Source organism: Convolutriloba macropyga, unplaced genomic scaffold (assembly GCF_964194025.1).
Source record: "Convolutriloba macropyga unplaced genomic scaffold, txConMacr16.3 SCAFFOLD_579, whole genome shotgun sequence".
NCBI lineage: Eukaryota > Metazoa > Xenacoelomorpha > Acoela > Convolutidae > Convolutriloba > Convolutriloba macropyga.
In genome coordinates this window covers 8,264-34,472 of record NW_027452549.1, presented here as the reverse complement: position 1 = coordinate 34,472, position 26,209 = coordinate 8,264, and the positions used below count along the sequence as shown (strand labels likewise).

The window sequence follows — 26,209 nt, the reverse complement described above, 5'->3', positions numbered from 1 at the left end:
TTATCTTTCCTGTTGTCTATAAATGAATGCGCACCATTAAATTTGTCAGATTTTAATACACTGACGTTTAATTCACAATATTATTACTATCAGTTTTTAAAATTTCACTCCGGGTTGTCGATTTTTTCAAACATTCTGTGAGATCTGTAACAGTTCTTCGTAGATAATAAATTTCTTGTTAATAGCCGCACAGCGATAGCTGGGGCTATTATTGGCCTTCTCGTGGTTTTTTCTATTTCGTCGATCGCAATTTTTGTTACGACCATATGACGTCACAACCACTTCAAATCTGCTTTTTGTTCATTCGTTCATGCAAATTCTACTGAAGTGCGTGTGTGACGTCATTTTTGCTCCTAGTGGGTCGAGTTTTTTTGTTCATTCATTTTTGTTCATAAGGTCAAATTGGTGTGTGTCGCTCTAAATGAAGGTTATTTGAGAGCAGCTAATAGAGGCAGCAAATACTTACACAGATTTTTAATGGAAATATAAGATATCAGCCTTCAATGAAAAACGAAATTTTTAGTCTGTCTTTTTTACTGTTTTTTTTGAGACTGCAGATCTACGATGCTGTTGCAGCTAGTTTCTGACAATCTGCCAGCTATGTTTGAGATTGCAGGACACTATTTATTTTCATCAGACAGAGTGGTACAGGCGTCCAAACGTAGCACATTGCTCAAAAGTTTAAAGGTTAATGTAACATCAAAATGAACCGACCGATCTCTAGACTGTTTGCTCTTGTTGTTTTGAGGGGATATAAAATGTAAGTTTGCGGTTAGTTAAGGGGATGTAAAATGTAAAGGGGATGTTAAATGTAAAGGGGATGTAAAATGTAAGTTTGTGGTTATTTAAGCTGGCAGATGAACACGCAAATGGAAATTCTCTGACAGAGATGTCAAACCAATTCAAAGAATGAAATTTAGCGTTTGCTATTAAAGTACTACAGTGTTTTAATAACTGCGTGAGACCAAAGAAATTTGCATCAGCTCCGAGGAAACTTCTGAATTACTTATTTCGTTTGAGAGCCAGGTTTCAGTCAGGAAAACAAGTGAATAGTCTAGAATTTTAATCATCTTTAATAGCTCTTGACGCTTTTCAAGACTTCCAATAGACTTACAGTTTAGTAGAAGGCGATTTACATTTAGTAGTCATGAACCTACCTCCATGAACGGTACGGAATGTCCTTGATAAGATAACTTTTTTGTTCTGAAATATTTGTCCCTCCATCTTGAACCATTTGGAAACGCTTGGCTTAAATTTTCTCGGTCCTCTTTTGAAAGAAATTTCGGATCTATTCGGTTTTGGCCCGCGCAGTGTTTACGCCCCCCCCCCCCCGTTAAAAATTATATGTTATATAGCATGTTACTATGTAAGAAAATAGGGCGTGCTCCTGGGTGGTTGCTCACAAAACATCTAGATGTAAAGTACGTTATGCTCCCCTCTGTAATGGGGGGGGGGGGCATAACGAACTAGGGCACAAACGAAAAATATCCCCAAATTTTCAAACGAGCCTTGCATTTTGCAATGCGCAAACAAAAGTATCAAGCTGAGAGACAAATTGGCTTGTCTAATCAGAGTTTCTGTAGACCCAGTCTAGCAGAGTTAAGGCTGGTGACCAGATTGGAGTCATTCCGATCGGGGCAACTCATGGCAGCCGAAGGTCGCCAACTTTGGTAAATATTTAGTATTTGTACGGATGAGATTGCCACAGTAACTTCTAAACAAAGCTGATTGAATTAGATGAAGACGTGTTTCTCTGCCTCGAACTAGTTCAAATTTACAAAGAGACCAAAGTCTTTCAAAATGTTTGAATAGAAGGATTGACGTGGATGCGAGCAATTAGATACCACTTTATCAGTTCTTTAAGAATCAGTTCATTTTCTGATAATAGCTGTTGAACTCGAGTGTACTCGCGATAAGCGCTACAATATTATTTCTTCGTTCAAATTAAAAAGTTAAAATAATGTCTTTCAGTTATATGACAGAGTTTTTAACTCCTTTTTTAAACTATATAGCTAAACTCCAGGAAACTACACGTTCGGACAAAGCATTGAACTCTGATCCACACCTGAAACCTGAATTGATAGATCTGAAAGATCTGATTCTTGCCAATTGTCAGTCTTTGCCCGAAATCACCCAAAACATTCTCGAATCAAAAGTCGATGGCGTCTCATACCGGAAATTTTCCACGGAGTTCGGAAGTGTTGCCGAGGTATCTCTCCATGGTGTACGAACCATTATCAGTAACAATCCAATTTTTGCCGCACACGTTTTCAAGGAGAAGGTCTTCATACAACGGTTGGCCCATGATGATGGGCTAACCCATTTAGGGATGAAAAACCAAGGTATCGCGTGGAATAACGATAATGTATCATGGAGACAGATTCGAAAAGTTTTCCAAAGTTCGCTGAAAGAGAAAGATCTGAAGTGTGCACGGGAAATTGCTTCACGGGAGGTAATGACACTCGTTAACGAACAGCTCAGTAATTTAAATTGCGAGTGTTTGAATTTTCTGGAAATTTTCCGTAGAGTCAGTTTTCGAGTAACTTTGGAATTATTTTGCGATATAACTCACGGGGATGTGGTACAAAGTGAAATTTCTGAAGACGAAGTCATTGCTAGTGTCGCGAGTTATTTCAAAGCTTTGGAGTATTTTCTCTTTCGACCGAACTCAAGCCTTGATCCCGATTTGTTCAAAGAACATCAGGATTCAATCGAAAAACTTCACCTCTATGTAGAAAATTTGATTGCCTGCGGAATCAAAAAACAGACTCAAAACGAAAGTTCCAAATGCGAGAAGAATCTGTTCGAGAAGCTCTTGGAGCTGGATTTGGGAAGAGAGATGTTGCGACAATGTGTTGCAGAGTTGTTATTAGCCGGGACAGATACTTCAAGTTTGACATTGTACTACTGTATTTTGGGCCTTTCTGGAAAAGATTCACTGTGTGCAGACTTTCTCCTAAGGCTTCATTGCCTGGCAGGTAAACTGATTGTGCAAATTTGTTTCATCTGATTATTTGATGCGAGGAATTGAACCAAAAGATATAGGTTCTCTCAAAATGACTTTTCCTGACTCTCGAAAATTATGCTTAAATTTGGGGAGTTGAGGGCAACTGATGGTGCCTCACGGCTATTGAAATTTATTTTAGGGCAGCTTTTAGAAATAACACTTTAGTCCAATTAAGTTTAGTACTTCATAGGAAGGTTAAGACAAAAACAATTTGTTTTCTGGAAGGTCTATTTCTTTTATTGGTATATTAAGAATACAGTACAAAGCTGATGCAGCTGTTTTCTGGTAATTGACCAGCTATATTAATGCCCTTCCCCTTTGGTTCACATTTTACAATTCAAAGAATTTATACAATTCAAAGAATTTGAATTGTATCGGGGCGCTGTCTTTTTTAAAGATCTGTTCACACATTTTCATCATTTTTGAAGTCAAATTGGAGTAGTGATTTTGGTCACGCCGAAACAGGAAATGGAGCAAAAAAGCGAGTGGTTTTGCGGCGTGAAATTTTTTCGCTCTATTTTTAAAGTAGAGTGAGAAAACGGTGTTTGAACAAAAATTTGGTTTCTCGCTTGTGGTTTTTTGTTCACATGCGGCAATTTCACATTGTTTTTCTGTTTTTTTTTAAAAAATATTTTTTGGTCTGAGTTTTTAGAAATGGTTTTTCCAATTCACTCAGTTCGTTCAAGGTCTAGTTTTTTGTTTAGTCAATGAAAACTCTTTGAATTGTACGTCAGGACTTGTCCTGCTATGTTTTTTGTTTGATTTTCGTTTTTTATTCTCGTTTTTTGTTCGATTCACGTTTTTTGTTTGAGCTAAGTCAAAGTTTACGCTAAGTCAAAGTTCAAAGCTCCAGGAATCGATAGATCAAAAATTCTCAATTTTTTATCAGATTTACAACGAATGTTCTCTTCCGAAAGTCGTGGGTGAAAAAATGGACGAGCTGACTGACATTTTAGACCTGTAAATTATGTGGTGCTAGTCGTGAGCATCACAAAAATCGGTGTTTTACGCTGAAAATTGTTTACCATTGCTCCATCAAGTGCTGGATGTACTTCATCGCGTTGATTGCACAGAAGCGTTCGATCTAGTAGTCCTTTATTAATTGATCCATTAGCTAGATGACGTGAACTTTGAATGTATGTTGGTTGCTTGATCCAATTACGATCCAGATGTGACAATTCGAGTTCTTGTTGAACTAAACAGCCGAATTGGAAAAGCAATAAATGTATACGCTAAAGAACAATATTCGAGCCAAAAATGTTGAGCAAATTTTCCTTTCTAGAGCAGACACCCAGTCCTAAAATGCTTCGTTTACCTATTTCTTTCTTACTGTTTGTTCAGAAATCTGAACCACCACGAAGAGCTTTCAAAATCAAGAAACTTTCAAAGTCTGGACTTTTTTACTCATGCAAATGACCTCGTGAATAAGCATTTAAGACTAACTCTAAAAAATTACTGCAAGTGGAATGTATCAGAATCTGCTGGAGTCCATACGAACCAGACAGCTACATTTTCATGGGATTCTATTCTTTTGTTTTGGTTCTTTAAATTTTCTGGGACATTAATCATACAAAATTTTTAAATTGGGAGTTATTGAATAAATGCGCATGTTGCTAAAGCGAAACGATAACTTTTAAAGTGATAGGCAATTTTTGGAGTAACATTTCCAAAGAAAATTTTAAAATTTTCGGTTTGCGTGTTGGTACTTATTTGTAGCCTTGTCTCCATTAAAATACTGCTCATGCCTTCTAATCTTTTTGGAAAAAGTTCCCGTGCATTTCTCACTTCTTGGCTTAAAATAAGTTGGTCACATAAAATTCTTGGCTTAAAATAAGATCGAAGATTAAGAGGTTGATCTATCTTCCAGAAACACAAAAACGAACGGATGTCAATATAATTGACTTCAATGAATGAATTGATATTTCACTTCAGGAGCTCACTGAACTTTTTCTCTTTTTCTATAGTAAATAACTAACGGGTGTCACAACCAATGAAAACGTATAAATCTATTAACTCTAGACGTGATATTCTCCTAGGGAAAACGGAAGAGTACCAATTTTTGTAATCTTGTCACAAGATTTTTTAAAGTTGGTCAAAAATTGATATGCTCGGAATAGTTATGTTTAAAAATAGTCTTGTTTCAAATTTGAATGAATATAAACAATTTTTGTTAAGATGACAGCGATGCCGAATTCGATCACCTAGTCGACCAGCTGGCCATGGAAACCCTCCGATTCAAAACAGTCAGTCCACTCATCATAAGACAGGCCAATGCTGACGTCACTATCAATTTACCCGATTTGGGTCCTGCAATCCCAATAAAGAAACACGATGGAGTTATTATCAATATCGAATCTATGAACCGACTTCCTGGAATATGGAAGAAGCCTAATTTGTTCATACCTGGTCGGGAAGATCTAGAGGATAACAAAGGGAAGTTTTTCCCCTTCGGTGAAGGAGCAAAAAGCTGCGTTGGAAAGTATTTGGGTCTGTCAATTGTGCGTGCAGTGTTGAAAACGCTGATAAGCAAGTACAATTTTGAGATTGTTGGTGACGTCACGCTACAGACGTTAGAAACTCATTGGGATATCGCTAACCAACCAAATGAAACGCCTCTTATCAAATGTACGGCTCGCCACGTGTCTGAAAACTTTTGTTGATTAGAGGGAACAATTTCACCTGGAAAAATCTTAGTAAATTAGTTATAATGAGTAGGAGTAGCTGTCTATTTTTTTGGACAAATGTTTGTGTCATTTTTGTAATTGAAAGCAAAATATTTTATCTGTATTTTCTTGCCTTACAAAAGCGAAAAAGAATTGGTTTCATTAATCGGCCAGCTATTAAATTCCTGACAGATTGATGTCCTGCCTGAAAAATTAGGTCAAAATCTTGATGAAAATTTAAATCTCCAATAATTTGAGACAATTATTTTGTTCCAGAATGTTGTTTCGCTCCCTTGTGCGATTTGATCCGTTCTGAGAAATGGGATTAACTGGTAAATCCTCAGGATATTAGGACGCCATATAGCCCTCTTCAAGTCTTTGGACCCCTCGTACACAGTGGGAATAACCGACCCCCCCCCCCCCCCCAGCCTACTTTAGCTTCAACCAAAGTGGACCCCAACGCCTGTTGTCTAAGAGCAAGAGCAATCCCTCCGAGGGAAATCCGTTCATGAATTGTAATTTGAAAAAGTTGATAAAGTGGCGTGTCAGCTATTGCTGCGTTTATTTCGAAGAATTGACCCAACAAAAAGTTTGTTGCATATAAAATTTCATGTCTTTCAATGCTTCGTTTTTTTGTCAATAGTTCTAAGCGTTCGTCCCCCGCGCGCAAGGAAACCGTTGCAATCACTGTAATAGTGATTTTCCAAATTTATTATATAAGATCGTCAATTATAACCGTCACCACATTTTCAATTTTTTGATGAAAGCCCACATTTGATCCATAACACCATCAGAGTTTTCTCTGCCTTGGTTATTAATTCCAGTTCGATCTGTATCCGTTTCGTTTGCATCATCACTCTCCACTATTACGTCATTACCGTCCTCTGAAATGTGATTGGCTGCTGAGCTGTCTTCAATTTGGATATTGCATGAGAGCAAAATGTCGATGATCTTTTCACTATTATTGAAAATAACATTGTTTCCGTTTTGATCACAGTAATCGTTCAAGATTCGTTCAATTTCTGACCTATAGAAAATCATTTCAGTAAGCAAAATGGAAAAATGATCTCAAAATGATGTTATTACGAACTAAGGGAACCGTTTTTGAACTCTTTTCCGAAGAATAGGTTAGAAAACTTTCGAATTTTACAAAATCAAAAATTACTAAAAATCAAAATTATTTACTGAGTCTTGAAAAGCTTTCAGTTTAATCAGCTTTTTTGAAAAGTTAGGTAACTCAAGGACACAATAACGAATTTTCTGTTTTCTCAAGAGAATTGCGTGTTTGACTTATTTCATAAGTTTAATGGAAAATGGAAAGGTTGCGTTAAGCATGATAAAAAGGAAAATTTCGCCCATCATTTTACTGGTGTTTTTAGACATTCTTAAAATTTTTCAGAACTTCTTTTCCTTGACATGATCCGTTAAAAACTAAGCGACAAATGGATGCCCAAATTACACTTAGTTGAACTTTGCGAGTCAAGAAACGATTGATAAACTCCTGAAAAATCAGTGACTAATTTTTTTTACAACGGATTTTATTGAGGTACAGAAAAGCTCTTTGTTAAGGTCAACGAGTTCGTGTCATTTGTTTTTCGAAGCAGAACATCTAGAAAGCGGGGCAAAAATCGACTTGAGAAAAGTGGTCGGAAACATATGCGCACTCGTCGGTTGAGGTTTAAAAAAGCTTGAAGACGGAAATCAGCATTTTGAGCCCTTGATTTTGACGAAGGATGATTGTTCCTACCCACTTTAGTGGGGGAGGAACTATATAATAAAATGGTTTTTTGTTCAGACAATTTTGGGCGATCGATATAATCATCGTAGAGTTGTGAGTGGTATCACTAAAAGGCCCATCCAGCGTAAAATATGGAATTAAAAAGATTTTTCAATTTTCGCTTTTTATAGGGAGTTATCGAGTTTTAAAGTTTTGTGAATATTAGACGTAATTCAGCTGTTTTTATTCACATTTTCGGTATTTTTGACCTAATTTTTGTCAATTTTGCTAAAATTTGTTCAAATTGTTAACTGAGTGTAATTCATTTTATCTCTTAAGGTAGAGGAGGGATGCTGAATTTGTTCGATCTGAGTTTTTGGCTCGAATTTATGCTTTTTCCAAAATTTCGCGACCAAATTTGCTTTTTTAACCCCCTTGCTGAAATTTTGCTGGAAGTAGATACCTTAAAACTACGTCCATGTTCTTTTTAAGCTGACAAATGAGTTAGGTGTACTACCGCTGGCTTTTAGAGTCTTCTGGGATAATAATTTTGCCAGTTCTTTGCAAAAATAAACTCGATGATTAAACAAAATGAAGTTTTAATTTTCAAACAGAACAATCTTGTTAAAAAATTGATCTATTTCAAAACCATTTCAACAAATGAGTATTTGGTTAGACGCGCAGCAATTACTTTTTTTCAGATTTTAATGAGGCGCGACATTTTTTTCAAAATATTTCCGCTATGTAAATGTTTTTCTTGATTTTAACAAGAAATTAAAATCTGTGCTCAATTAATACAGATACTATCCACAATAAATGAGACCCAACGGTATTATGATATGGTTTTAGAGTTAAGCTCATGGTTTTTATGGCCCTGGCCGATTGTTTTCGTACATTTTTTTGGACTTTTTAAGTTTTGCTTCCATTTGTTTAACTTTTTGTAGCCCAATGTCTAATTTTTCCCCAATCAAATATCCATTTAGCTTTATAGGGGGGTTTAAGTGAACATAGACAATTCTTTCAGTAGTTATCTAATGCATGTTTTGACTTTGAATATATTTGTTTTAAGAATTTTTTGGTCAATTTTTGAACTTTGACACTATTTTATTTTATTTCTCTCAACTTCAGGTGCAGTCTCAGTACAAAAAAGCAGAAATCGATTCGATTCCCTGTGGATTTTAATTTTAATGTCCGTATCGGTTTTATGATCAATTAAAATTTTCTTTGCTTTGACACTACGCGTTCTCAATTATTTTTTTCAGCATAATTACATATTTTAGTGTTCATTTTGTTTCCTTGTCGAATTATTACATTATTGACAAGATCAATTGAAAGAAAGCATAGCAGGGCAAAAGCACAGCTTTGAAAAAAGGCTTATCTGAATATGTTAATTGTTTTTGTTATATAGTTTATGCTTTTTGGGTTGAAACAATTTATCTTGCTAATTTTTGTTTTTGCCTCTGCTTGTCTTTCTTTTTGTTGTTATGCGCCATGTAATTGATAACGATATGTCTCAATTGCTTCCCCAGGACGTTTAACTCAACATAGTTAAAGAGTTCAGTTTGTAGCTGTTCGTTTTAATGACTTTCAAATTGAATTTTAATAGAAGATTTTATTTTCAACTGTGTCCTTTCTGCTTTCATTTCCGTAACCATGTAACTCAATCTCACCAATAACAAGTCTCAATTACTTTCGTTGATTCAAACTTTTTTCTCGCTTGGTTATGCGTTGTGACTGAATTAATTTGATAAACTTTTGAGATGCCTCTACTGTTCAACTTTTGGGTTTCTTGTTGTCATGTATACGTAGTCCTTTTATATGGAAGACTCTTTGATGTTAAGATGAGGAGAAAGTGATTATTTACAGTTGTTGATTGTGATATCTCATAATTCGTTTTAATGACTGTTCGTTTTAATGACTTTCAAATTGGATTTTAATAGATTTTATTTTCAACTGTGTCCTTTCTGCTTTCATTTCCGTAACCATGTAACTCAATCTCACCAATAACAAGTCTCAATTACTTTCGTTGATTCAAACTTTTTTCGCGCTTGGTTATGCGTTGTGACTGAAATAATTTGATAAACTTTTGAGATGCCTCTACTGTTCAACTCTTGGGTTTCTTGTTGTCATGTATACGTAGTCCTTTTATATGGAAGACTCTTTGATGTTAAGATGAGGAGAAAGTGATTATTTACAGTTGTTGATTGTGATATCTTATAATTATTGTGCCTTGAACAGTGTGCTCTTGTAAAATTATTTGAAGGTTTTGCTTCTTTATATTTGTTATTTTGCGGGGTCTTGACTTAGTCTCTTTATTAACAGGCCCAATTGGCTTCCTGAGGTGTTACAGCTTAATGCATCGCTGTTAAATATTATATCTGTTATTACTTTTGAAAATATTTGTTTTCAAAAACATATGGGTTTTTGAGCATCGTCAATTTTTCGGTCAATTTGTAGCTGAGTCTCTGTAAACACAGGTCACAACCCGTTTCATGTGAGCTTTTATTTAATCTCTATAACGGTTTTAGCTTCAAATATTTGCTTCTCGGCTTTGTTACTACTGCTACTTCGAGATTTCTTAAAATGTTTGTTTTTTATATTTGTACATATTATAGGATTTTTGTTTTTTTTACATATAACAATAATCGGTGATCCCATTGGCTTTGAAATTTTGCGCAATTGAAAATTGGATAATGACATGTCTCAATTGCTTCCTATGGAGATATAAATGAACATTTTAGGGATTTCTTGCGATAATTAATGACATTAATAACGTTGAATTTAATTGTTTTCAAAAATAAGAACGTGTTTTTGAACTTCGCACCTCTTTGCTCTTTTTTGTCTACCTGTTGACCAGTCGCATTGAAGGCAAGTTCCATATCTTTTTTTTGAAGTATAGGTCAAATTGTTTAGTTTAGGTTTTATCTGATGCGAGTTTTTAAATTGTAGACACGGGGTTTTGGTCGTGAATAATGTTTGTTGTTTGATATTTATTATTGTCCTTTTTAGTAGTCCTATTATCAACAACGTTCATCGGTCCTCTAGCGTGACATTGTTGTAATCCTTTGGTTGTTTATTGAACGATATGTATGTTTTTGAAAGTTTTCTATCTCTTTATCATTTGGTAGCCAATTAAGTCAAAAATGTGGATGAGCGGGGTCGGAACCGTATGTGCGTAGGCACATTACCGAGTCTCCTTGTGGTAATATACCTCAGAAATGTATAACATATAAACATAATCAATCCCCTTTTGATTTTCATCCTTTTTTTAAAACAAATCGTAAAACCAAAAGAAATAAATGGGAGCACCTGAAATTACCATAAGATGGTACACATCGCCAATTCTGACTGTCAGATTGTTTCAAGGGACAACTTTTCTCTCTTATTGTTTTAAGAGTTATAAAACAAAGGCTCAAAAAACTTAATGGAATTCGCCAAAATTTTGGTTTTCTGTCTTTAAGAGAGGTGATTACAGAGCAAGAGTGAATAGGAATCTGACTGCTCAACAATACTAATAAACAAGTGCGTGATCAAACTTCAAGAATTATAAAATATCAATAAAATGATTTCCATTACACTGAGCTCGGGAAAAGTTTAGCCTAACTTAGAAAAGTCTAAATACAAGTTTCAACAAAACGATAATTTATATTGATAAACATTTTTTTTAAAGGATTGGTGTTTAATGTTGACCAGTTTTAGTAAGTATCAAAATGGAAGACAAATGCCCATCGAATAACCCGTGTCTTCTAAATCTTTTGCAGATTTGTGATATTGTTTCTATACAGAGATGGTGTTTCTATGCAATTTTTTGCAATTTATAATTTTTTTGTATTCCAACCCTCTGTGGTTGGGAACCTTAAGCTAGCCTGTCGTTCTTATGTAGAAAGAATTTCGGAGGAATGATATATTTGCGGAGAGATAAGTAGGTGGTATCATTGTAAAGCCCATTAAAAAGTAGATCAATTCAGCAAAAAGTACTGGCTAAATAAACGGGTCATAAACGGAAAAGATCCAAATGATCAATTTGATGAAGCAATAATTTTTAAAGGCTATTGATGTCTATAAGCCCAGGAAATAGTATTATTCTCATGTATTTTCTTATTTCAAATATTCTACAATGATATAAAACAACGGAGTTTTTATTGAAAGTTATCTATGGCCGCTTGACCGAAAAGCTGCCTGAATTTCTCCGTTTTTTAACACTTTCCGTGAATAGTTTTCTATAGGCCACAACAGGCATACGAGATGTTTGATCTCATTTTTTCGGTCGAATTCAACTTTTTGGACACATTGCAAAAAGCACGCAGTTGATCATTTGCTTCTCATTAAAAATTGTAAGAAAATATAAGACTTTGGACAATGAGCAACGGCAGTTCTTTAGAAATAACTTATTGGGGGAATTTTTTCTTTTCTCACTCAATTAAATTTTTTAAAAATTAACCTCTCAGATAAGCCAACAAAATAATACTTAAATTTCGACAATCAAATTTATCTACTCTATCTTTTCAGAGATAATTTTGTCCCCTGAATCCCCCTAACTTTGAAAGTACCCTAACCTCTGATCACTTTTTACTCCCTGATTCATTTATGATCTGAAAAAAAAACAAATTTTTATTACGTGAGCGTAAAGCAACAATTTTTTCTATGATGTTGCTGCCCAAAAATGGCTAAAGCTTTTGCTAATTGACACTCATATTTTTCATTATAAAATGCAACTAACGTTATGCTTGGACAAGAAGAGTTCAAGTTGTCGAGTGTATCATTAAGCATCTCTGCAAAGTTACTCGGACATGCCACGTTAGAATCCACTTTAATGACGTCATCAGATTTGTTCACAGTTGTCCCATTCTGATTGGTTGAGATAATTGTGATTTGAATAGTTACGTAGTCAGTTTCATTCACTACTGTTTCGTCTGTGAGGTTTGAAACTGCGGTTTTGCGACCTGTAAAAATAATTCAAAGGATTTTTTCCGATTTTGCAGCAAAATTTCTGAAAATGTGGTCCCAACTGATGTTCCAAAACAGATTTATCTTACTTCAATGCTTTTAGTATTGAAACCTTAACTTATTTGATGGATTTTTATTAAAGTTTCAAGTTCCTGCGCTTATCATATAACTTGTGTTTAAGACAAATGCTCGAAATCTCTTAAGACACTCAAGACTTTTGAGTTTCTTGTAGCCTAATTTGCAAAAAGATTGCTTCGAACACTTGTTTTCTTTACGTTGTCTCATTATAAATTTTTGGATATAGTATAGCAGTTTTCTCATTCAAGTACGTTTTCTAAATTACGTTTTTCTTTGATTTTAGACAATGTAAAAGTTTTCAATACGATAAAATCTGACAATGACGTAAAAGTGGCTTTTTTCCATTTCCAAGTTTTGCAACAAAAATTTCTGCGATTGAAAAGCAATAAATTGTTTTAAATGCTATTAAGTTATTTTGTTTTTATTTAATAATTTGAAACTCATATTTCATAACTGTTTGAAAACTGTTTTGTGAAAAGTCTATTTAGATAGTAAAATAAAATTATGATCTACCGGTTCTCGTTGAAAAAGCGTTGATCAGACTGCAACATTGTTGCTAGAGAAAACCATTAACAGTTCAAACCTTAATAAAAAAGATATTTTGTTTTTTTTTTGATAAATATCCTACCATTCCTAGTTGAAGAAATCATTTATTCTAATTGAAAATCAGAGAAGACATCTCAGAAAAAAAAATGCAAACAAAGGAATTCACTATTTGTTTCTGATGTTTTTTTGGAGTTTGTTTCTGTTAGGGGGTCTAAGAAGGTGCAACTACTGTGAAAATGGACCAGTACTGGACTCGAACCAGCATCTCTTACTTGCAAGCCTAGCTACCCACTTACACCAACTGGTCTTAAGTTCTCGAACTTGGGTATCTCGTATAACCCGTTCTCACATTCTTTCTTGTTCCTCAAAGCTTCATTTCTCTAGCCAAGTATACGTTGAACAAGTATAGCTTCTTGTCTGTCAAGCTATGTGAGGCTTCTCTTATGCACAATATACATTAGGTTGTTCCCTATCAACCTTCTAACCCTCCCCCTTAAATTGCGCATCATCTCTTTTCACATGTTCTAACTATTTCGTTTCTCTTTTGCTGTTAAGCTCCGAGACTAGGGTCTGGGCCTATAACCTGCTAGGGGGTATAAGCAGGCGCATCTATTGTTAAAATGGACCAGTACTAGATTCAAACCAGAATCTCTTAATTGCGAGCATAGTTTGCTACCCATTTCCTATAACTCGTTCTCACTTTTTTTCGTGTTTGTCCAGGCTTCATTTCTCTAGCCAAGTATACGTTGAACTAGTAGAGCTTCTTGTCAAGCTATGTCGAGCTTATCTTATGCACAATTTACATTAGCTTGTTCTCTATCAACGTTCTAACAGTTTCCGGTTATCAAGATAGAGCGAGTAAACAAAATAGTTGAACTAAAATATTGAAATTTCTAAAACCATTTTTAATGTTTCTGACCATGAATTTCATGAGAAAAGCACTTCATATCAATGTCAGTTTTGAATTGCGATTCAATCAAAACAACCCTAAAATTGCTCAGCTTTTGGATGCTAACCTACTTTGGACGTTTATTATAAGGGTTCTTTTTCAACCGTCATTTGTCATGTCTGAAATCAGAAAAAAATTGATTAACAGAAGAATAATAGCTTTCCGGAAAACACATTGTCACCAAGACTGACAACTGTAGGCGCCTGAATTGTATGTCGTGAAGCCAAGCTGAGGCCTATCACTAATTATTGTTTTTTGCTTATGTACTTTCAGATAAGTATATAAACAAAAAAAACATCGTGCTTATGTAAAAGTGCTAGCGCCCAGGCTGAGGTCCAAGACTAAAACGTCCTCCTCTAATCAGAATATCTGCTAGCGCATCGGAGGGGGGGGGGGCTCTGCGCTTGAAATTACACGGACCAGATTGTGTTCGAATGCACAAAAGTCTGGACAATGGTCTCAATCGAGTCTAATCGGCGGTCATAATGGTTGCGGACCTAAACCTCGGTGGCCAACCTGGAATTGAAAGTGAATAATTGTATCGTAAAATCAGGAGGAAAACACTCCTATCGAGCCAATATAAGTACCGTTATTTTGAAATGGGTTTCAAAATTAAATTTCTATTTTCTTCAAGTCGAGTAAAAAATACATTTCAAACCTGCTGTAAAATTTTGAGCTCTTTGTTCAGGATTTGTGGAATTGGTTTCTGCCTTGTTTGGACCTTCATCACTGGTCTCTTCTGCTGTTGATTTATTTGTTCCATTGTTGAATTCCATACTGGTATTGCGACCGTTGTTATCATTATTGCTCGAGCTACTGTTGTTGTTGTTGTTGTTTATGTTGGTGTTTAAATCGCTGTTGTTATCACTGTTTGAGTTGTTGTTTTTGTTGTTATTTGCATTAATGTCTGCCATTCTTCCTCTCTGTTCTTCACCATTTGCTTCTTGCTCCTTCGTCTAAACGGAATACTTTAATGTTCATGGTTTGCGTAGGAGGGGGGAGGAGAGATAACTTGATTAGGTAAAAAAATAGTTTTGTATCCAGTAGGCGGAACGATTCAACTATACTTAAGCAGATATTGAACACTTCGAAGAGGCCCTTTAAAACCCGCTAGACGTTATACATTGCTCAATGGAATTTTTAATGCACAAGAACTTTAGCAGGCTACTCCTTTTATGACCACACCATTACATGGCCAAGGTCCGAAAAGTTAAATTTCAATAGTTTAGTATTTTGTGGAAACTAGTAGAATCGAGAGACAACACTCCCAGTTTTCACGATTCATACCAATTTCAAAGATGGGAAATAGTTAAGCAAAACATGGAAAAAAGTCATTTATATCGTGCAAAGGGCTTATCACAAGTATGTATAGATAAACGTAACCCATATCCACAACTTTGAACATCCAGTTAGTTAAAAACGTTATTGCCCAAATTTTATTTGTAATTACTTGAGACTCAATTCAAATGCTTAATTGTTCTTATAAACAATGTCATGCGTAATAGCAAAACTGCTAATTGTCCTCTTAATCCGCAATTCGTATTGAAAGAGAATTTTCTGAAATTAATAACTAACTTGCTTTCTTTCATTTCGGTCTGGTTGACACTAACTTAGTTCTTTGGAAAGAGTTACCTATAGTGTGGAAACTAGTGACCTAGAATACAGAAAATAGGGGCGACAGGTTATCTCGTGTTCTTACACTAGTCCCGAAAACACGCTTTGTGAATAGCGAGCGCATTTATATCCATATTTGAAGCAAATTTGAAGTGAATTAGCCGAGTGTAACTTGTTTCCAGACATGCTTGCCACTCTGATCTTAAAACATGGGTCATGAAAAAGCACGACGAATTCAGTATTGTATATTGAATTTGTCAGACAATGGCCATGTAATGACAAGAATGGAGTGATAACGAATAAATGGAGAACAAAGTTATACTGTCAAGAGAATCTTCAAATAACACTGTACTATTTTTTATTACCATTTTTTTGCAAATAAAAGCTAACCAAGTTTAATGCTGAGCTCTGAATGAGCAACATTAAACTTTGCAACATTCCTGCAAAATGTCCCACAAGATGTCAATTGTGGCAAAAATTAAAAAAAAACATAGCAGGACAAGTCCTGAAATACAATTCCAAGAATTGAATGAAATACTGACAAATAATGAGAACCTGACCAGCAGATCATTTGAACAATCCCAGCTAGAAGACAATCTCAAAGTTGAGAAACTAAAATAATCAAACAAATTCAAAAAGAAAATAATCATGGATAAAACTCTTGAAGCTTTTATCATGAAGGCCAAATATGATACAATTCAATATAATCATTTACTCACAAGCACAAGACATGAAAGAGAATCCACTTAAGGTAGATAAACTCGAGAAATTTGACGAACGCTTGGGAAATTTGACGAAAAACTGACAAGTGCAAAATTTGAAGAAAGTTTCTAAATTTTACGGCAATAAGATGTTCAAAACCATTTTTTGGTCTGTGGTGTTCTGCCATATAACCCACCTGCAAGACCTAAAAATTTTTGTTGGCCAGTAAAGATAGTTAGACTCAGAATTGGCAAAAAATTTTAGAATTAAAGAACAATTAAAAGTTTTAACGAAATAATGCTAAAATTCTTGATATTAAAATCTTCAGAACTTTTTCATTTTCTCCAGACACTATAAAGTATTTTTTTTTCAAACCTTAAAATAGTTTCACTGGCTCATAAAGGTCAATAAATTTGGAACACAAGAATTTTCAGAAATATTGGGAAAAAAACAATTAATTTTTATCAAAATATTACAAAAACTCATGTTATTAAAAAATTGATAACCAATCCATTACCTCTGGAAAAATATGCAGTTACTTATTCATTGCCCCTAAAAACTATGCAGTAACCTAGTATTAAACCGTAGAAGAAATTTCGTGGCGTTTGATGATTGAGAAACCTAAAAAATGACAAAAAATTTCAAAAAAACTTGCAAGTTTTATCAAAAAGTTGCAAAAACTCGTGATGTTAAAATGTTCAAAAACCATTCCATTAACACTAGAAACTATGCAGTAACTTATTATCAAGCCCTGAAGCAGGTTTCTTGAAACCTAGGGCTGAAAAAGCTCAAAAAATGACAAAAAAATTTAAAAAACATAAATGTGCCTTGGAAAAGTCCTTTATCAACGTTTACAAACCTCAATTTTATACTGGTCCTACAAAAAATTCGAAAAATGGCAAAAAAAAACGCAAAAAATTCGAACATTTTGGTCTCCAAAACTAAAATTGACCTTTTAAATTTGAATTACGGCCTTCCCTGTACCTTCGCCACTCTAAGCAATTAAAAGACTATTAAACGCGTCTAAGGGCCTCTAATGAAAGTTGATGCCCGCTGAGCTTTACCTGTTTATCCCGTTCTGAAAGCTCAAAGTCATGAAAAGTGTGAAAACATCTTACAAAAATAAAAAAAACATAGCAGGACAAGTCCTGAGGTACAATTCAAAGAATTTTCATTGACTAAACAGAAAAACTAGACCTAGAATGAACTATGAGTGAATTGAGAAAACCATTTTTTAAAAAATCAGATCAAAAAAATAAGAAAAACAGAAAATCAATTTTAAAATGCCTAATGTGAACAAAAAAACCACTAGCGAGAAATGAAAATTTAATTCAAACAAAAAACTAGGCCTAGAATGAGCTTTGAATGCATTGGGAAAACCATTTATTGAAAAATCCGATCCCAAAAATCGAAAAAACGGTAAAAATCAGAGTGAAATTGCCGCATGTGAAAAAACCACTACCGAGAAACCGAATTTTTGTTCAAAAACCGTTTTCTTACTCTACTTTAAAAGTAGAGCGAAAAAAAATCACGCCACAAAACCACTCGCTTTTTCGCTCCATTTCCTGTTCCGGCGTCACCAAAATCACTACTCCAATTTGACTTCAAAAATCATGAAAATGTGTGAACAGATCTTAAAAAAAGACAGCGCCCCAATACAATTCAAATTCTTTGAATTGTAAAAAGACAGAGCACCAATACAATCCAATTCTTGGATTGTAATAAGCTTTCTGTTGGTTCGAAAGGTTTTTCAACATGTTTCCCTTCCAACTGTAACATTTTTTTCTTCTCAATGTCTGAGCAAGTTAAATTTTGCTTGATAAATTGGAACAATTTGTGTGGCTAGTTGTACTATAATCTTCTGTGTTTGAAATTTTTAGCAACTATATGATTAGAATAATTTTCTCAAATGAGCTCAATTTCCTTGAAAATGTCAACTTCAAAACTTTCCAAATTCTTTGTTGCCCAAATTTAATTGGTCAGTGTCAATAATCTTTAGAGAAATTCTAAGGATCGAATTTTTCAAAAACGGCACCTTTATCGTAAAACGCGCAAATTTGGTTGCTCATAACAAAAAATTCATAACTTTCTTGGCGATATCACCTAGTTCGTTATCTTTTCCATCCATAAAAAATGAGGGAAAAAAAACTATTGCTTTATTGTACCTTTTTTCCAACTCTATTCTGTGTCTCCCAGTGTTCCCCCCCCCCCCCCCCCCCCAACACACACACACACACACACACACTTTTAACTTATGTGTTGTTCTATAGAACGTTACTATGTAAAATTAGCTTGTGCGACTTGGGATGTAGACAAATTAAATATCCATGCAGTAAGCTTGGTGAAAGTGAAACTGAACAGATAGCTCCATGCAACGTGCAATTTTTAACAAAAAACCTGAGAAAGGGCGCAAACACTTTTGGTTGTGTAAAAACATTTGATTGAATTGGAGAATTTTTTTCCATTTGTGTCCTCTCCTGCCTAGCATAGTGTGTTCATATTATTTAACCCTAAGAACACATGCTATAATAACACATTCTTATTTTTGCTCATTTTTGCACTTTTTTAGGGGTGAAGTTTCCGTGAAAGAAATGTTTCGAGATGCTGAAGTTCAAGCGCTCGCTCATTATTTCTTACATTCCCACGCGGCTGTTGTTTTTCTATGTTTTTTAAATCATTTTCTTGAGTACTCTCTAAAAAAACACCCCCCCCCCCCCCCCAAGAAATCATAAGTTGAAATTATATATGTGTTTACTCTTTGAAATCCTATTTTAATTTATGGTACCCGTTTCTTGGTTTAATTTTGCTTAATTTTGGAAAAAGTTTTGGTTTCTCGTAAGTCTGGATAATGCAAAATTGAAGGCATTTGCTATCCAATAAATCTTTTAAAATGAACTAATCATTGTTAATTAGCCAGTTAAACAGTTTTCTATGGATCCTAATTAATATATTTTTTGCGAACTAGAATCCTACCTGCTTTGTTGTTGAGGTTGTTGTTGTTGTTGTTATTGTTTTTGTTGTATATGTCTCTTTGATCTGTTCACATGTCATAAAATTTGCATCTTTCAGAGTATCCGGATTCGAGGGTCGATTGCAGGGTCGCTTTTCGCGCTCTGTCGCGTCGCAAATGAAAAACTGATAACTGCTATTTTCAGCAAATGTCTCACAGATCTGATCACGCCTGGTTGAGGGATCGGGTGAAATTGTCCTGTATTGCTGAAACCGATAAAAATAATAGATTGAATTGATAATTTTAGAGGTCAGCATAAAGGATAGTAGCCTTCTAATCACCGTAAATATACCCTAATGGGGCTAAAATTTCATGTGGGGACTACTATTAGATGGACCCACTTTTTTCTTCAAACTTAACGCAATGATTGGGGTTTCTGTACAATGATGTTCAATGTCGACATTTAAAAATTGATTCCTATTATTTTTAAAGTTTTGCTCGCATAGTCATCTGATTGTCATTTTTTGAAATTAAACGAAACACTAAAAAATTAAATTCCCCGGGTAAACGTCCCTTTAAACAATTTTTTTTCAACTGGGAAGAGCAGTTGAAATCGTGAACAAACAAAATCGTCGATTGGAACAAATTTTGAACCTCTCCAGCAACATAATTGTTCCGACCCCTCCTCTTGAGGGGGGAGGAACTATATACTCAAATGGGTTTTTTTGTTCAGTCAATTTTGGCCGATCGATATATTATTCATCGTACAGAGTTGAGACTGGTATCATTAGTAAACTCGTCCAGCGTTGAATATGGAATTAAAAAGATTTTTTTAATTTTCGTTTTTTACAAGGAATTATCGAGGTTCAAACTTTTTTATATTTTTGTAAGAAAGTGTTGTTTATTTTATTTTTAAATATAAAAAAAATATTGTCGACTGTTTTATTTTTTTGTAGAAGTATTCTGGCTAATTATTTCAAAATTCAGACTTTTTCATCAAAAACAGCACGAAATAAGTTTCTTTAGTCAACTTAGATTAAATTCTCTGGAATTACACACCCATACAACACTAACACAATCTTTGTGGACTCAAAAGGGGGCTATTTTTACTTCAACTTCCGTTGATAATGCACTGTATTTAAAACTTTAATGGACGAACAACATTAGCAGGGCTAGTTTTGGACCAATCGGGGACTTAAAATCCAAAAATATTTCGGATTGTAATCTGTCGGCCTTTTTTTAAACTAAATTATTCGATCTTTTTTTATATTAATTAAAGAACAGAGCATTACAAATCAAAGCTCAGTAGTGATAGGTCTGGTTGCCTTCGTAATTATCTCCAAGTTAATGCATCCTGTTTTTCGCCTGAAATTATATGGTCGTTATGAAATTTAAAAAAGTTCGACTTTTAAATAAATAATGGTTTTTTAAATTTTGCCTATTTTTTTCTTAATTTAGTCAACTTGTAGCTTAGTGTCAGCAAAGACAAAAAAATTCTTTTTCTTTCTACTGATTTAAGATTCAACCTCTTTTGTGGTTTTACGCCTTAAGTCATGGTTTTCTGGCTTTGACACCACTAGATTTCAATTTTTTTTAGGTAATTGCCCATTTTTCACGTTTTCTAGTTTTTTCACCTTATCACGTTATTGACAGTCGACATCGCACTATTGGCCTTCCATAATAAGGCAAAATTGATAATATTAAAATCTCTAAAGATAAAGATTATGGTTTTAACTGCTTTAACACTACTTTCTCGAATAATTTAATTGAATTTTGTAACTGTCATTTGAACTGTCCATTTCACTTTCTTTTATTCGCTTGAAATTTCCTGTACAATGACCCAGATCCTTTGGTTTTTAATGGAAGAATAGATGAGCCAATGTTCTGATGGTAGTAGATAGCTGATTCCTTTCATGACTTTGAAAACAATTGTTTTCCAAGTTAAAAAAAAAACACTTTTCAATTTCGCAATTTTGATCCTTTATTGTCTGTTTGTTACCTAGTCTCTTTATTTACAGGCCAAATATGACAATATTTGTGCCAAGGGAAGGCGTCAAAAGGGATTGGTGTCATAAAACCTAATGTTTTCAGGTGATTCGCTATTACATTACTGGCTTGGACACTGGTTTTTCGCAAAAAAGTAAATTAATTTTTGATTTTTGTCATATTTGACGTTGTTTTGGTAGACATAAGACATAATCTGGAAAAATGCCGGTCTCATGGGCTTCTTTTGAAAGAAGAAACATTCAATTTTATTTATTTTCTTTTGTAATGAACGGCTTTCATGACTCTGGAAATAATGTTTTTTCAAAAAGAAAACAAGTTTTTAATTGATTTTGCCATTCTTTCTGTTTGTCAACTTGTTACCTAATTTGAACAACAACAAATTCAACAACTTGTTTTAAATTGATTGGCTATGACATTACTGGCTTCGACACTGGTTTCCTTTGTAATTAACGGCTTTCATGACTTTGTAAATAATTTTTCGACATTGGTTTTTCACAAAGTAATTTAATTTTTGATTTTTGTCATATTTTACGTTTTTTTTGTAGACATAATACATATCCTGGAAAAATGCAGGTCTCAAAGGTTTCTTCTGAAAGAAGAAACAATCATATTTAATTACTTTCTTTTGTAATTGACGGCTTTCATGACTTCGGAAATAATTTTTTTCGACTTTGGTTTTTCACATAGTAATTTAATTTTTGATTTTTGTCATATTTTACGTTGTTTTTGTAGACATAATACATATCCTGGAAAAATGCAGGTCTCAAGGGCTTCTTTTGAAAGAAGAAACGATCATATTTTTTTATTTTCTTTGTAATTAACGGCTTTCATGGCTCTGGAAATAATGTTTTTTTTTTCGAAAAAAATTAAGTTTTTTTCTTAATTTTGCCATTTTTTTCTGTTTGTCAAATTGTTACCTTATTCCAACAACGAGAGTTCTCATAATACATTTTCGGTGTTCAGTGAAGGTGCAATAGAACATATTTTGAGGGCCAATGTCTGGCTTTACGGCTTCAAAAGCGTTTTCTGGCAAGTTTTATTTAACTTTTTGTTGGTTGTCTCTTTGTTGTTCTTTTTGAAACCTCACAAAAAATTGATTACCGACAGTGTTTAATTCCCTTCCATAGAAGCATTGTTAATCATAAATCTATGGGATATCTTAGTTGATTTCTATTGGTTCTCATTACTTTGAAAGTATTTGTTTAAAAAAACAAATTTTTTTTAACTTTTCTGTTTTCATTCTTGTCTAATTCCTACCGAGCCTTATCATGGACTGGTCCCATATCTTTTCTCTTCAGTTACAAGATTTTTTGTTTAGTTTCAGTTTTATTTGACGCTATTTTGACATTTAGTTTTGCTTTTTAAAACGCACATAAAGTTTTTGATTTAATTAATGTTTGTTGTTGTTGTTTGATTTTGCTGTTCGTCTTGACTCGCTTTCTTAGTATTGGCATATCGCATCAATCTAATGCATCATTTTTACGCCACTGAGTTGTTTGCTTTGGATGCTATCTTTCGGTTCATACAATTTTTTTTTGAGAAATACTTGAATTTTTGGGTTTTTCTATCTGTTCTTCATTTGGTAGACAATTATGCCGAAATTGTGGATGAGCAGGGTCGGAACCTTATGTGCGATCGCACATTACCGATCCTCCTTGTTAGGTTTTAAACGCTAACAGCTAAATGCAGCACAATATTCCTAAACAGCGGAATTGTGTTTTTTAAAGGTTGGTCTTCAGATATCTCCGCACAACCAGTGAGACGACGACGTGACAAAACTTCTAATTGTTGCTTTTCACGGATCAAAATTTAGCACTTTAAATACAGTTGTTGCTGCAATAAGTTTATAATGAAGTCAAAGGCAGACCGCATACCTGTTTTTGACGTTGGAACACTAATGTCTCAGACGCATAATTTTTGCCTGGTATCAGGTTCTTTTTAAAAAAAGTCAATATTTGCTGCACAGCAAGAACAGAGAATTTCTTATTGAATATATATATATATATATATATATATATATATATAATATTAGAAATGTTTCACTCATGCATTGTTTTTGAACCGCAACGTTTTTGATTTGCACCAGCTCATTCTAAGATTTAGCTTCTCCTTTTTAGCTTTCTTGGAGTTTTTCAAAAGCTTTTTCTCCATCACTAAGAAAAACTAGATCGAGAACAATTTAGTAATTTGATTTTTCGAGGTTGTGATTTGTCTAATTGAGATCGATGAAAACATCCGCTAATTCAAAGCTTTTTTTGTATCCTGAAATTCAATAAGGAGACTGGTTTTGTTTTGAGATCAGAGCAGAAATTTTTTTTCCCAGTTTGAGGTCCAGATCCAAATTGAGCAACAATCGGACCCATTTGAAGGCATATCCGTGTGTTCTGCAACCGAAGTTACAGGGTCAGGACAGCGGTTAGAGCGCTCAGTAGCGTTGACCATTGTCTGAATTGTGTCTAGACAGGGGTCCTTTTGGTCTGGAAGGTGCGGTCAGAGGCGGATTTGAGAGCAAATTAGTCTTATCAGAAAAGATTTTGAACGCAGTTGGGTCTGATCAGAAACCATTTCTAGTGCATTGTTTATTTTAGTTTTTTTTGCAATATTTTCGACTGAGAGATGTTGGCTCTGCTGAGAGGCTAGAATAAGAGAGTCATCCAGAGTCCGATGGGGCCGATCAGAACCAAGGGGTCCAGCTGATATAAAATGACGGTTCCCTTTAAATGTAATTTTGAATAACTGCATATCAAGACGTTTATACGTAAAGCTGTCTAAGTTCGTCTATTGAATCGGGAACGAGTACCAACTTCATACAAAGCGAATTATCGTTTTTTTTTTCAATAGTTTTATTTTCTTCGCTAGCAATACTCTAAAAATGGGCTTCTCCTCAGTTGATTATACTTCTATGGGGTTTTTCCCATTACAGCCCCCTCTTAGTGATCAGGTAACCTATAGCCCAACCCCTCCCCCTCCTCATGCCATTTATACCATAATGGTGGGCTATAATTTCATGGGGGCTATATTACTGAAAACACTTATTTTTATTAAATGAATATATTATAGCTATATTAAGAGATTTGTTCTTGTTTGAGATTGTTCTCTGATCATTAGCGCAGTTGAGATCAGACTCAAATTCAGATCATTGTCTATACTATAAACAGGTTTACAAACTTTTTCGAGTCCTTAAAAATTTCGAAAGTATTTGAGTTTTTACTTTGATCTGGATGGTTTGATCATACTTTGTTTGTAGTCTAGACAAGGATCTGAATTGGAGTCTGCTCATAAGCGAACTATAGTCTTGACTATGGTCTGGGTACGGTCTGGTCAATAGTCATTTCGGTCTGGAAAGTCTGATCAGAGGTCATTTCGATCTGGAAAGGCTGATCACAGCTCAATTTGGGTCTGGATCTCAAGCTGGGTTATCTTGATGATAGCAGGAAGCGGATTAGAGGATTAGAAACAGTCATGTTCTTTTGATTATTTCTGTAATAGGAAGCGTAAAGTAACCATTGCTGTACAGGCTTATTTTTGGAAAAAGTTCGAAACAGTTAAAATAAAATTAAAACAGCCTAATTGAAACGAAAAATAGACGGTTGTACAGGCTGCCAAAGCCCAGTTGTCAGTTAACAAAAAAGAGCAACTATTTTTAAGTAGAAGCGAATCAAAGTCGTTGAATTGAAGCCTGATTAAGATCATGTGATTAATTTTGCTCATTTTTTATTTATTTTTGTTGTGCTGGGGGGAGGGGTTCTTGTCACAGTCATGCTGATTACAGTACCCGGCCAAGGGTCGACCTATAACCAGTGACCGACCACACATCGACCGAAGAGAATATCCGACCACGAAAGACCTGAAAGCAAAACCTAATATACCTAACCGGCACCTTTATAACTAAGTCTGGCGCCATTTATAACTAACAGCGTAAGTTGAGCTCGAATCTCGTTGAATGACACAAAACGTCTGTCCAGTTTCTCTTTCGTCCTCGCCACATTTTTTCTTCTGGTTAGTCTCCCACGCCCCACGTGAACACCATCGGCCAAATCTGCAGCTGGACTCCGCGTGTAGTAATAATGCCAGAGCAAGGAATAGTATTTTTCCATAATTAGGGAAAATTTTCATGTTTAAGGGTTTAAGGATTTTTTTAGAGAGCGATTATGGAAGTCTCTAATAAGATATCACGCAATGCAGCATGTCAAAATGTAACGTATTGCTGAATTGGGAAGTTTTTAATTATTAATATTGTTCAATTAACGGTATAAAGTGATAGGCGAGACGGAAAAGGTATAAAAATTTTCTTTAATTTTTGGGAAATTTTGTCTGATTTCAAAAAGCAGCTTGTACAATTTACTACATAGAAAATATTACGCTAATTACGGTTTGTACAGTCTGATTATAGGATAACAAGAGACACAGTTTTTTTGAAAAACATGTGACATGTCGGTTATATTCCAGCCACTACAAAGAGACAGATAAATACAAATATCTTTTGATATTGCATCAATTAGAAAAATTATGTGGCGACTTTTGTTCACAAGATTTAAATAAAGCTTGGTTCTACTCAACTTAAGTGTTAGTAACTTGTGACGCACAAATGATAAAGAAACAATAGAGCTTTATTAACAACCAGAAAATAATTTAAACAAAAAAAAACTTCTTGCGAACAATAAAAAACTATTTATATGATCATACATGAACGCCAGACAACCAAACAGCGGGATGAATAACTTTTCCATTTTGGTCAGATGACTTTCTATCAATAAATTGAAAGTCCAGACATAAATAATCGTACGTACAATTCTGAATAATCAAATCAGCACTAAATTGCCATTTCATAAAAAAAAATTGTTCTCAACTTCCTCCTAGAGCTTAATTTCAAATCATTATTGCAGTGTATTTACCTTGTTCGTGAATAGCAAGCGCGTTGTTTTAAGTTGTTCATTTTTATTGTATCGGTGGGGCGGCTGAAGGTCATGTTTGCTACAAATATATCACGTGATCGCTTCCTGTCGCTAATGCAGATAGTCAACCCATC

The 26,209-nt window shown here is 34.5% G+C and overlaps 2 protein-coding genes across 2 annotated transcripts; one reads left to right on the top strand and one right to left on the bottom strand.

Moving 5' to 3' along the window:
- The first annotated feature begins 1,878 nt into the window (after nucleotides 1-1,878).
- On the top strand, nucleotides 1,879-5,794 carry LOC142357621 (aromatase-like). The gene is made up of 2 exons (XM_075409167.1): nucleotides 1,879-2,978; nucleotides 5,183-5,794. Exons 1-2 carry the CDS (start codon nucleotides 1,961-1,963, stop codon nucleotides 5,665-5,667), a joined length of 1,503 nt encoding a protein of 500 aa, XP_075265282.1. The 5' UTR covers nucleotides 1,879-1,960; the 3' UTR covers nucleotides 5,668-5,794.
- Nucleotides 5,795-6,104: 310 nt separating this feature from the next.
- On the bottom strand, nucleotides 6,105-25,893 carry LOC142357619 (uncharacterized). The gene is made up of 5 exons (XM_075409166.1): nucleotides 25,096-25,893; nucleotides 19,197-19,439; nucleotides 14,566-14,863; nucleotides 12,108-12,330; nucleotides 6,105-6,697 (listed from the first exon to the last, which is right to left on the bottom strand). The coding sequence occupies exons 1-5, from the start codon at nucleotides 25,294-25,296 to the stop codon at nucleotides 6,409-6,411; spliced, it is 1,254 nt and encodes a 417-aa protein (XP_075265281.1). The 5' UTR covers nucleotides 25,297-25,893; the 3' UTR covers nucleotides 6,105-6,408.
- Between the last annotated feature and the right edge of the window lie 316 nt (nucleotides 25,894-26,209).

Coding starts and splice junctions, on each gene's coding strand:
- LOC142357619 (XM_075409166.1), bottom strand. CDS start 25,296: ATGAAAATTTTCCCTAATTATGGAAAAATACTATTCCTTGCTCTGGCA. Junction 14,864..19,196: donor CAACCTCAACAACAAAGCAG/GTAGGATTCTAG, acceptor TATTCCGTTTAG/ACGAAGGAGCAAGAAGCAAA. Junction 12,331..14,565: donor AGCTCAAAATTTTACAGCAG/GTTTGAAATGTA, acceptor TTATTTTTACAG/GTCGCAAAACCGCAGTTTCA.
- LOC142357621 (XM_075409167.1), top strand. CDS start 1,961: ATGTCTTTCAGTTATATGACAGAGTTTTTAACTCCTTTTTTAAACTAT. Junction 2,979..5,182: donor AAGGCTTCATTGCCTGGCAG/GTAAACTGATTG, acceptor ATTTTTGTTAAG/ATGACAGCGATGCCGAATTC.